This window comes from Orbicella franksi, chromosome 11, assembly GCF_964199315.1.
Source record: "Orbicella franksi chromosome 11, jaOrbFran1.1, whole genome shotgun sequence".
Classification (NCBI taxonomy): domain Eukaryota; kingdom Metazoa; phylum Cnidaria; class Anthozoa; order Scleractinia; family Merulinidae; genus Orbicella; species Orbicella franksi.
The window spans coordinates 4,366,608-4,379,199 of NC_138155.1; the positions used below are offsets into that span (position 1 = coordinate 4,366,608).

At 40.8% G+C, this 12,592-nt stretch overlaps 2 protein-coding genes across 3 annotated transcripts; one reads left to right on the forward strand and one right to left on the reverse strand.

The window, feature by feature from the left end:
- Position 1: 1 nt before the first annotated feature.
- Positions 2–659, reverse strand: LOC145460581 (uncharacterized). The gene has a single exon (XM_081445443.1). The coding sequence runs from the start codon at positions 575–577 to the stop codon at positions 2–4; it is 576 nt and encodes a 191-aa protein (XP_081301569.1). The 5' UTR covers positions 578–659.
- On the forward strand, positions 632–12,310 carry LOC145460565 (ankyrin repeat and BTB/POZ domain-containing protein 1-like). 2 transcript variants are annotated; one of them, XM_081445415.1, is made up of 12 exons: positions 633–742; positions 3,952–4,014; positions 4,148–4,203; positions 4,636–4,780; positions 5,461–5,620; positions 6,251–6,413; positions 6,944–7,071; positions 7,450–7,498; positions 8,301–8,380; positions 8,820–8,996; positions 9,708–9,908; positions 10,580–12,310. In XM_081445415.1, the coding sequence occupies exons 1-12, from the start codon at positions 696–698 to the stop codon at positions 10,805–10,807; spliced, it is 1,497 nt and encodes a 498-aa protein (XP_081301541.1). In that variant the 5' UTR covers positions 633–695; the 3' UTR covers positions 10,808–12,310. The 2 variants fall into 2 exon arrangements, with proteins under 2 accessions (XP_081301542.1, XP_081301541.1); XM_081445416.1 differs by lacking the exon at positions 8,820–8,996 and having other exon boundaries at positions 632–742.
- Positions 12,311–12,592: the final 282 nt, after the last annotated feature.

Sequence of the window (12,592 nt, forward strand, 5' to 3'; positions counted from 1 at the left end):
CCTATTTCAAACAGGGATGGCCAGTTAAAAATTTCTCAACCACAACTTGATGATCTCCCTGTATTTCCACAGTGTCACCTCTTACAACTCCGCCTGCACCGATTTTCTTTTTTAGCTCTTGTAGTAATATTCCGGAATCACCAGTAACGTTGCTGATCACAGTGACTTTCTTTCCTTTGGCCCTGTTTTCGTACGAGATAGGAAGTTTCCCTTTCTTTGTGCGTTTGACGGAAAACCCGACGATTCCACTAGATGCTCCTCCTTGATTTAAGCCAGATTCTGAGGCAGTTGATTCTGGTCTGTCTGTTAGATCCGCAGAAGAGGCTGCTGTGCTATGAGAAACATTTGAACTTTGAGCAGTTTGAGATGCGAGTGATCCAGTTAAAAAATTGGCTAAAGTTAATTCTGCAGGTCTCCCCTCTCTCTGAGATTCTTGAAGTTCTTTCTTGTTACGTTTTGGCATAGTATTTCGGGAAAGTCGTGAGTTGTTATTGACTACTTTACCGGTTCCGTACAACCGGCAGAGCGTCACGCGAATCATCGGCGAGAGAGTCGGCGAGATCGAGAAGCCTTTCATGTGCGGTCAGCGGATATAGATGTCATGCGCACAAAATGTAAACAAACCACCGTCCAGTCAAAACAAACCATGACAAATTTATGCGGCTTATGAAGCTTGAACTTCCAAAATACCTCGAATGGATCTTTTTCAGAGTTGTCGTCGAGGAGATCTCGATCGAGTGAGGTATGTAATAATTCTGTATAGATTTAATACTAAGAACAGTTTTAGAATTAGCTAACACATTGAAATATCATGGCGTAATTCTACCGACATTGTACATTTCAATCCCCCGTTTGGCTCAATTCCACCGCTTTTAGCGTGCTTTTTACATAGCAATTAAACTCCTATCAGTAAGAAGTCCTGAAAATTTGGCAAAGCGCAGAATATATTTGCAACCATAACATTCGATAATGTTGTTTTTGCTAAATACTGCGAGATAACATCTGATAGCGAACTGAAAAAGCGGCAATTTAATTCAGGTCTTTAATTTAAGCTAAGGTGTAAGCTTACGAATATTTTTGCATGTTAAGTCGCCCCCGATCGCGTTTATAATTTAACGGGTTGCTTTTAATAGCATTTTTGAATCCAAAACGTTCCCCTATAGTGATCTACGTTTTGAAGTCAAATTGTGTCGAAGCAAGATCAAGGACCTTGTTTACTTGTAGTACATTACAACAAATGTGCGCCACCTATATTTCGATAAGGACTCATTCTCAAAGTTGACGGTTTTGCACTTGCATAATTTAACAGTAGAACTTGTACTAAGCCCAGCTTCGAGCTGTTCGAATAGATCAAGTCGCTGAGACTAAAAATAAATAAACAAGTATTAGCAATAATACTTAGCAATAGGTTAGCAATATTTTAAGCTGCTTTTTTCTACAGCTGTAAACAAGTGCCTAAACAAGTGGTTACAAAGTGCAAATTAATCACTTCCATTTTGAAGGAAAGCCACAATAAAATATAAGTTAATTATTGAACAGTGATTTAAAAAGTACATTAGTACAGTGGTTCATGGGGCTACAATATGGTGCTAATTACTGAAACTGGGCTTTATTTTCTCATTCTCCATAGATTTCATGCCCTGACAACTGACTTTATATTATAAACCTCTGTGGAAATAGGCACAAACGCCTTGACTGTACTCTGCTCATACACACTTCGGCCTATGTTCGGCCAAGCGTAAATTATATTAACCAGAACACAAGGCAAAGGAGATGTACAATGGCTGAAGGCAAAAACCTTATATCTTGTTTGAGAGAAAAAGCGACAATATTGCCTTTTGCATTTGTCACCCATTATATTTGGAATTCCCACTTTACGAAGTCTTAAGTAAACCTATTATGTATGTCAATCAATTTAACAATTTTAATTCGTTCATTATAACTTAGGGGCAAAGAAATTTTTCATGAAATATAGGACTTTGAAACAATGAAACGGAATGATGAAACACCACAACCAAATAACGAAACAACAGCAAAAAATGAAATATTATTTTGAGGCAGCAATTTTTCTTTCCCTTTATAAGCTGGAAATGGTTTTCATTTTTTAATGCAACACCCAATGAATCTATGAACAAAATGGATCTGAAAGTGAAGAATGATCATCACAGTAAATTTTCCAATTTAAGCAATTGGAAAGAAGAAGCCTGAAAAAATCAGGGTTTCAACGGGATTCGAACGCGTGACCTCCGCGATACCGGTGCGATGCTCTACCAACTGAGCTATGAAGCCACACATTGGGAGCGAGGTCAATTAATTGAGTTCATATCTTCCCGTTAGGAGTGAAATGATGTGAAGTTTATATGAAATAATTTATATATGAACTGCGGTTATAGATGAAAGTGAAGAATGATCATCGCAGTAAATTTTCCAATTTAAGCAATTGGAAAGAAGAAGCCTGAAAAAATCAGGGCTTCAATGGGATTCGAACCCGTGACCTCCGCGATACCAGTGCGATGCTCTACCAACTGAGCTATGAAGCCACACATTGGGAGCGAGGTCAATTAATTGAGTTCATATCTTCCCGTTAGGAGTGAAATGATGTGAAGTTTATATGAAATAATTCATATATGAACTGCGGTTATGATTTTTTCAGGCTTCTTCTTTCCAATTGCTTAAATTGGAAAATTTACTGCGATGATCATTCTTCACTTTCATCTATAACCGCAGTTCATGTATGAATTATTTCATATAAACTTCACAAAATGGATCTGAATATATAAAGAGAAAGACTTAAGTGCATGACTGAGGAAATTCGTGGGTTTCTCTGGTTTTCATCAGTTCCCTTGCAACAGTCATATAACTTCAACAAAGAGGATAGCAAAGCAGGTGCAGTTTTGGGATAAATGGTGACCGTTTACTGAAAGCACCCTCGCCACCCTAGCCACCCTGGAAACCCTTGTCTCCCTCACCACCCTCTCCACCTTTGCCACCCTCACTACCCTTGCCACTCTTGCCACCCTCGCCACTCTTGCCACCCTTGCCACCTTTGCCACCATGGCAACCCTGGCCAGCCTCACCACCTTCACCATCCTGGCAACCCTGGCCACCCATGCCACTTTTGCCACCCTTACCCTGACCACCTTTGCCACCCTTGTCACTCTTGCAACCCTCGCCAACTTTGCCACCCTCACCAGCCTGGCAAACCTGGCCACCTGCACCACCTTTGCCACCCTTGCCACCCTGGGAATCCTTGCCACCTTCGCCACCCTCGCCACCCTGGCCACCTTTGTCACCCTCACCACTCTCATCACCTTTGCCACCCTCGCCATCCTCATTACCCTAGTGATTTTTTTCTTGATAATTCACGTAAAACCCTCTGCCACATTCCATAAAACACTGTCAGCAAATAAAAGGTTGGTGCATTCAGTTATAACTCTACTTTCTGGAACCTTTTTCACTTCTAGGGCTTTTTTTAACTCACAGACGTTTGTGATCAAAGCAGTCTTTCTGAAGGTGTTTTCAAAGTGTTTATTTCCTCTCTTGCTCATTTTGCACTAACTGGTAATGAATATCACGGAAGCTGTACTGTATGAATATCACACAGACTGTATGGCCTTACTCTACCGTCCACTGATATTTTTCAACAGATCAGTCAGACATGCTCGTGTTATCATATCCTATGACATTGATCCTGGTCCTGATACTGAGTCTAAATTCATTTCTTGTAGGTCAGTGGCAGATCTAGGGGGGTGGGCCCCCCTTATTTTGGGTAAAAAAAGAAAAAAAAATCGCAGAGGGAAGAATTGAGCTGGCAGGGCAAGCAACCCACCCCTCACCCCCCCCCCCCCCCCCGCCCCCTTCACCTTAGCTCAAGGTCTGGATCGCCACTGTGGGTAACAGAAGAACTAGCCAATCTATAACTAACAATGTATATTTCATTTGTTTATTTAGATATCTTGTGGAAAATGGAGAAACGGAGTTGAACCTTAGAGACCACTGGGATAGCACACCATTGTAAGTATCAATTATACAGTTTTGACTTTGATGTTTTTCCCTTGGTTTCCGTACATATTTTTGTTACTGTACTACTTCCAAAGATAATGATATGTCACATATATTGCTTCAATTTCTTGTTTGTATCTTTTAGGTACTATGCCTGTCTGTGTGGTCATCATGAACTGGTGGAGTTCCTCTTACAAAACGGTGAGGTCGTTTTGATTGCAAACAGGTTTAATACAGGTTTTGTGACTACGTGCGCCTTGAGTAAGCGACGCAAAATGCGCACGTCACACGCGGATACAGATCTTACCGGATATTATTCGCGGTTCTGACTCGCTTGCCTTGTTCACTATGAGTATTATCGCGAACGTTGCAAAACTGGCTGCAAAGCAACCTACAGACACTCTTAGCGCAGATGTTTTTTTTCCTCAAAGCTTTACGAATCGTATTTTTCCTCCCTTAAACACAGATTGAAGTAGTTTATACCATTCTGTTCGCTTGCTTTTTCTTAACAAACAAAGGCATCGTTTGTAGCGTCTACAATCGATGGTTAGGAGGCATTACTTTTACTTCGAATAGGATACGATTAAAGGACATTAGATGACGCTGTTTCTCAACTTTTCTCGCCTAATTAAGGGGCTCGTTGTGCGCCGAACACGTTTGATGGAGAACGCTGTCTGTATGCGGCCCTCACAGACAAGATAAGAGGTCTTCTAAAGAGCTACAAAGCCATCACGTCTGAATGTATGAGAAGAGACTCGTACAGGGAATTTCTCAGGAGGTAAAATACTCCACGCAACACGTTTCTCTCTCGTAAACAGTCGATGTCATTTTAGCGAGATGGTTCATTGGATAAAAGGTCCAAGCAACCCTTTTAGAACTTCCACAAAGTTTTGTCCCACCGAGGAAATTAAAAAAAATGTAAAGTTCTACAAATTAAAGTTTACCGCTTTGTCATTTAATTGCTATCGCTTTTTCGCTTGTCCACTGACTTTGGAGTGTCAGCACTCTGTCACAGGAATAAATTTCCTTGTCTTTCCAAAATTGCATTCAAAAATTACAAATGCTCCTATAATTGTCAGATAACAGATAAAAGTCAGATAACATTTCACTTACCCATTAGTCTAAGAAAACAGACGTTTTCTCACAAGCTCAATTCAATTCTACACTGATGACGTTGTTCAGCAGAGATCCGTGTAGTTTCTCTGATTGGTTGTCGTTCAGATTTGAATTTTCGCGCGCAAATAGTAGCCAATTAGAGACACGAGACGGATCTATGTAGAACTACATGCATACATACTTTTATTATTGAATTTCCCCTAAGAGGCTTTTTAAAGACCATAACTTATGTCATAAGTGTCGCATTTTTGGCGCGAAAAGAGGCGTGTGTTTGTGCGGGAATCTTTCTTCACAAGCTTCGCAGTGTTGTTATTTGAAATTTTGGCATATCTTGGTTTGCAGATGCCTGGCGGACTCACCCTATGCAGATGTCTGTTTCTTGGTACATGGTGTACCCATGCCTGCCCACCGTGTGATTCTAAATGCGCGGTCTTCATACTTTGCTCACATGTTTATGAGTAAATGGCGGGATCGTCCCATCATTGAACTCAAACACAAACTGGTAAGATCACCTGAGGGACTAATAGTACTTTAACACTTTAATCCTGTCTTATTCTCTTTGCTTTTTTTCTCGGTTATGTGGCAGCGACTATTATATTACGTATGGGATACTATTATCGAATTGTTGCCCCTTGGCTCTTCGGGGTCACCCTTGGAATCTCGACATTTTTCATGCACGATTTCACTTACGGAAACATACAGATTTGAAGAAAACAAACCTAGCTAATTTTGTAAGGGACTAGTAAGTCTGCATACGAGCCAAGTGGCCCATCAGGCCGGAGCTTATCCCGGTTTCTGTGGCAGGAAGCGACTAGGGATATTTCTACTCCCCCCTGGATGGGATGCTAGTCCATCTAAGGGTTACCCCCAGCATTAAATTCGCCGGTACTCAGTTATACACCTGGGTGGAGAGAGGCACTGTGAGAGTTAAGTGTCTTGCCCAAGAAAACAACACAATGGCCCCTGCAAGGCCTGGAACCTGGACCGTCGTGTGCGCTAACCATGAGGGCACCGCGCCTTCCAGGGACGAGTGATTAAGTCTATATACGGTGCGAATGGCTTTGTACTTGTTTGGATATTATATATTTATATTATTTTATCAGAGCTCTTATGAGAAGACTTTTCCTCTCAGGTGAAACCCTGGGCTTTTGAAGCAATTCTGCAGTACTTGTACACAGATCGACTGTACATCGAGATGGATAAGATTGACGACTGTATCCGACTGGCGCGCCAATGCAAACTGGAATATCTCAAATCACAACTGGAAATCAGACTCCGCAGTATCCAACTGTTTGGTAAGAAGAGGCGTCTTTGCTTACCTTAGTTCGGTTAAAGGAGCTACGTCACGGTTTGCTCATTTTGAAAAGTTTAGCCTAAATTTATCAAGTTCGTCGTTTGTAATCCTCCTCAGTCTTCTCCATTCATAACCATCCTTGTTACTTTCAGGCTTCCTTCAGTTTAAAGGTAATTTTGCACCTGACCCAAATAACTCAGAATGCCGTGACTGAGCTACTTCGATGAAGTATTTTTCGCTTCGTTCCGGTTGACTACAACCAACCTGTCCGACCGACTGTTAATCGAAGTGTCTCCGGGAAGGTCACTTTTTCAAGGGGTTTTCAAGCAAGTCGAAATTACACTACCTTACTTTACCCTACCCTACCCTTCCCTACCCTGCCCTATCGTACCCTATCTTAGCCTAGCCTAGCCTACCCAAACCACACCCTACCTACCCTACCCCCTTGATACGCAGTCTGCTGCACTGATGCACTGCTTCTCGAGCTCGGAGCGTAAACTGAGAGTAACAACATATTATATCGTGTTGTAGGGATGTCTAAAACAAGGACTTGCTCCATAACAGTGGTGAGTATTGAACCTGAGTCCCAGTCCACGGGCTTGCAAGATGCATTCGGTCGACTGGCTGAGTTTGCGCTGCCCACTGCCTTGACGTCCCAGGTAGGTTGTTGCTTTCAGTGACTTTCAGCAAGTTTTATTTATTTGTCTGTTTGTTTGTTCGCTTCGTCCCAGCATCATATGCGAAGGTGACTTTTTTTCCGCCGTGAATTTGTAGAATTTGTTCTTCACCTGTGTAGCTTTGTGTTCATGCAAATGCTTTTGAAAAAGTTTGGAAAAAGTCGTTTTAATGATTCGCGCAAATGGCTGCGGTTATAGTACATGCGCAATTGAGAGCTTTCAAGTTGTAGATATAAGACATCGAAGGACTTATTACTTAAGTTGGTCGCTTTCAGGGGTTGTCTCTATTCACCTGAGCTACACGACGATCTTATAGTGTCTTCTATATGTTTTTTTTTTTTTTTTTTTTTGCCTTCTTAGCAATTTCCAAGGCCTTTTCCGCTAGAGATATCCTCGGATGTTTTTGACGGTTTGTATCTATCTATAGATATATATTTTTATGGCGTGATTTATTGCATTGTTTTGCCTTTTCCAATATTTACTGGCCTTTACATTTGCTCATCTAAATATAGTTTACACGGACATCAGATGATTTTCGAACCTTAACTGATGATTAATGAGCCTGAAAATGATCTCAGCGAGATCGAAACGTCGTTTGATTTTATCTCTAGTTTTTATCCTAAAATGATAGATGTGTAAGTAAACTTACATTTTTATGGAGGTAACGAAAAATGGGACAAATAGTGGTACCACAAGTAAGGGCAGGGAGAAAGTTCATGAGTCAAAAGCTTCACATGATTAAGTAACAAGTCAGGGTGCACAACGTAAGGAGCCAATCAGGCACACATATAGGTGCACATTGAAGGAACCAACAAAAGCGCCCAATTAAGGGACCAATAAAGGTACGCAATTGACATCAATTGAAATACGCAATGTAAGACTGGTTTTCACTAGCGCACTCTGGAGCACAAGCAACATACGCAGACGCAATAAGATGTTCATAACATCTTATTGACTTTTTTCGCACTATTTTATTACTATCTATAACTTTTCAAGTACTGTGCCATGCAGCCACGGATCCTTTTGGACTACCGATAATTATTTTGTTAATAAGTAACAGCTTGTTTTTAGGAAAATTCCCTCCTCCCCCCAAACAAGAGGCTTTATTTAATAGCACCTTTCTGTGTCCACGCGCTAATGAAAATCAACTTTACTAGTAAAGGGGTAGCATCTCACTAAAAATGATGCTAAGAAGAATTTTTTTCATTTAGTTTCAGTTTTCTGTGAGGAGCCGCCGCTTTATGCCGACGTGTGTTTTATCGTGGACAACCACACATTTTACTGTCACAAGGTTAGAGGGCTGTTTTGTATCCAGAGCACAGCCCAAACTCGTTCCCAGGGTCCTCTCTCTTCCTCCCTCAAGAACGTACCCTTGGGAACGAGGTTGATTAGAGCCCAGCCTTCAGCGTAGATGTTGTTTCATTTCATTGTCTTATAAATTTGTAGAGATTTATATTTCGTATCGTTAAAGCAACCAAAGGAAGAAAAAACGCCCTCTCTGTTTGCATTGTTTTTGAGGTTATTCAATTTTCAGTGAGACTGTTTGATTATAAAAGAGCATGTTATGAAATTATTAAGAATATTTATACGGTTCCGACCCAAACTTTAGTAACTTAAAATCAGATTCATTAAGAAGCACTACAAGTTGGCGAAATGTTAACACTCTATTGAGAAATTGAGTTAAATTCAAGGTGAATTCACATAACACCACTTGTTTTGTTTTCTGGAAGGTGTTTTTCTGTGGAAGAAGCGATTATTTTCGAGCAATGTTGGATGGACACTTCTCGGAATCAAGCTCACCAGGAAAGCAACTCTTCAGCGCCTCCATTCCTGAGGTGTATCTTAACGACGTATCACCTGATGTTTTTGCGGCTGTTGTTGCATTCATTTATCAAGATGACGCACTGGTGAGCGCGCTCGGATTTACTGTTTTTCTGTAGCTTCCTTATCACAGAGAACAGTAGCACACATTTAGGATTGAGTATCGAGCAAAACAGTTAGCCGGTCCCACATAAACATGAAGGGCTTGGCGTTGGTAATCTTGAGTAAACAGAAATGTTTGTCCACAGGCTCAATTCTTCTCCGGTCAAGAGAAGTCTGAGATCTAACCCAAAAATTCCATTCTGATGACGTAGCTTTAAAAAGATCCAGAGAACGTGAACCACAACGGCTAATTTTTTAAAAATTTATTTCAAGTTTATCGCTGTGTCCCAGATTCAGTTTCGTGAAAGTTTTGTCAGTGATAAACAAAGTGAATGACTTTAGAGTATCGCGAGATTCGTGGGTAAAATAGAAAGTCATATTTTAATCGACTTTGTCCTCGGCGTCGCCGTCGTAGCTTATTAAACTCCCTATTGAGCTTGCGAAGGAAACCGTAACGTCTATTTATTTTTTAGTTCACTTTGTCATGTGCGCATTTGAATTTTTCTGAGAGCCATGTCTCAAAATAGAGCCCAAGCAACTATGAGTAATGCATCAAATATATTCTTGATCTACGACTTTTATGACTCATAGTTTCTCGCGAGCGAGAACAATGCATTTTTATTTGCTTTACAATGTATTGATGTGGTATCGAAAAAACACGTTAAAGTCGTCGTTCATCTTTGTTGTTTCTTCAGGTAACAGAAGAAAACGTGTACAGCGTGCTGTGTTTTGCAGATGTCTATCTGTTAAATGGCTTGAAGCGGCTTTGCGCGCGTGCAATCAGCACGTTTCTTGACACAGAAAATGTTTTGACCGTGTTAAGAACTTCACGCCTCTTTAACCTGCCCAAACTCGAGGCGGATTGCTGCGAATACGTCAGTAAACACTTAGAAAAGGTGAGCAAAAACTGAAATTGAAATTCTCTGTAATGGCACCGACAAAGAATCCAAGGCTCTGTTTTAAGTTACTTTTCAGATGGAAACCATTGATTTATACAGCGTGGGCTTTAGTTTCGGGATCTAGTTTGTGACGCTCAAAATTTTCGGCTTAACTAAGAGGAAACTCAACAGTAATGGTTTCATCTTGTAGAACTGTGCATAATAAATAACAGAAACCCATTAGAAAGTAAGGAATGCTTACGAGGACAAAGATGGAAAGGGATTATAATACGACTGTACAAAATTGTAAGCGTTAGCTTTTCAAGTTTAGCTCGAGCTCCTTTCAATTCGTACAGAATTTGCACTAGCCAATCAGAACGAAGACATGACTAGCACAACCAATCAGAGGGAGAATTAATTTAACTCGCACAGCTTTTTCCCGCGCATTAACTGGTTACTTGAATTCGTCTTCAGCCTCCATAGCTAGTTGGCGTTTCTTCCCGAGAAAGGGCAAAAATTAGAATATTATGGAAACCGAAGGAAGAATGGGACCGTTCGTCGTGCCCTCCTTCCCATTCTCCTCGCGGTTGTCTTTCTGGAGCAGACTTAACCTTCACTAAACGTTTATACAGCTGCTAAATAACTTATCGCAACAAAGTCTACAATAAATCTTTTTTATATGCTTACAGTTGATCGACAACGAGGAATTCCACTCACTAATCCTTGAAGATGTGTCTTCTGTTCGCAATCGCCAACAGACGGATTCCATTCCCGTTGTGGACGATATTCGCTTCCATTTATTCAAAAGTGTTCTTCCCAACGTCACGTCTGACGAGGATGAGGACGGACAGTTTGACAGTGAAAGAAAACTTACCTTGTTTAATAACTTGTTAGTACACCTTGGCATCGAGTGTTAGACTGACCTGAATTGGCGAAGTTGCAGTATTTGACTGGAGAATCAGTGGTTGTGGTAATCACCATAGCAACAATTGACCACCGCTGACCTGTGTATCCAGAGTTTCAACCTGCTTCGGACCCCGATGCCGTTTAATTTATCGGTTGTTATTGACCGCTGTGTGGCCAATGATGAATCAGACTGGGCGTTTCCGAAAAATCGGTCAGCGGGTCATGCTAAGGCTTACAATATTTTGCTGTGTTGTTTTAGGTTGTCGGTTGTTTACCATTTAACGAAGGAATTGGAAATTGTGGTTCGAATCTCAGATAACTATTTTTGTTTGCTCGCTTGCGGAGGTGCAAAATTTTTTTAGAGTAAATAAGAATTCTTGACGGTTAATATTCAAAATGGAATGAACCAAACGAAAAATGCACGGGCTTTTATTTGCTTGAATTTCTGCCTTGGCTCCTCGCAACAAGGTTGCCAAATCTCTGTTTGGCGTTTGACTTCCCACTTCACTGATAAACAGCCATGCTTGCTTCGGGCGCGTTTATGTAAATTTGTATCTCAAAGAATTCATAGAAGCAGGTCGTTTTGGCATAGTATTTGTAAAGTGTTCGTGTTTTATACCAGTCTTTTTTATAGAATTTCTAGTGCTCCAGGAGCAGTTGGTCTCACCGGACTACCAGAAAACTGAGGAAAAAATTGAAACCTTTTTTTTTCTATCCAACTGAACAAGGTCGTGTTAGACTAAAATACTGGTGTTCAATTCTGTCACTAATTTCGCTGATACTCGCTAGAAAAAAGCTTTTGTTGAAGACAGGTCAAACTTCGCCAGTTTCAGATTTTGATGAGAGTAAAGTTATGGTATATTTGCATCAGGTTGAAAATAATTTATATTATGCTAAGTTGGTATGCATAACTGAGATTTGTAAGGTATTAAGATGTTAAGAGAAATGAGCAGCTTTATTAGATATGGCTGCCTTTACGTCTTGTCATTGTGAAATAAAACATGTGCAACTTTTATTTGTTCTGCATCCTACATACCCGGCACAGTCAATCGAACCCAATCGAACCGTTATTTCAATCGAATTCAATCGAACTAAATCGAACTCAATCCATGAATTGAGTTCGATTGAGTTCGGCAATCGAACCAAATCGAACTCACACAAAAATAATTGGGCAATCGAACTAAATCGAACTTATGATTTCAGAAATCTTGATTGTTTGTAAAACTGATGTTGAAAATCAATAACAAGTCTTTCCAGGCTCGAGTTACCTTATAACACGTGTTTTTCATGTTTTCGAGACCACACAACGTAATCTTTGTTCAAGCGAATTTATTCACCGAACAGAGTCGAACGCAATCCATAGGATTACGTTCGATTGTGTTCGGCTGCCGAACGCAATCGAACACAATCTAATGGATTTAGTTCGGTTCGGTTCGATTTGTTCGATTGAGTTCGATTGGTTCGGAGATCGAACTCACACAAAGTTCAGTGTTCGATTTGGTTTGATTGACTATGCCGGGTATACATGAAGTCCATAACAGCCCGAGCAAGCAGGCGTGAATGTATGAAAATCTTCTTAGAATATTCCAAGTAGCCGAGGTGTGTATTCCAAACCATTCATGTTATGTCAATATCATAACTCAAGTTCGTCATATGATAAACGCTGATAATAAGATGGGGCGCGGTGGCCAAGTGGTTAGTGCTTTAGAGATCGAGTGCTGTTGGCTGGGGTCTCTGCGCTGCGACTCGTCCCCAGTCGTCCAAATACAGTGCGCGGCACGGCGCTTTGTGAAAAG

Excerpts from the sequence above, each read along its gene's own strand:
- LOC145460581 (XM_081445443.1), bottom strand. The coding sequence starts at position 577 with ATGAAAGGCTTCTCGATCTCGCCGACTCTCTCGCCGATGATTCGCGTG.
- LOC145460565 (XM_081445415.1), top strand. The coding sequence starts at position 696 with ATGGATCTTTTTCAGAGTTGTCGTCGAGGAGATCTCGATCGAGTGAG. Across the intron at positions 4,204-4,635 it reads GGAGTTCCTCTTACAAAACG|GGGCTCGTTGTGCGCCGAAC; the intron begins GTGAGGTCGTTT and ends CGCCTAATTAAG. Across the intron at positions 8,381-8,819 it reads ACACATTTTACTGTCACAAG|GTGTTTTTCTGTGGAAGAAG; the intron begins GTTAGAGGGCTG and ends GTTTTCTGGAAG.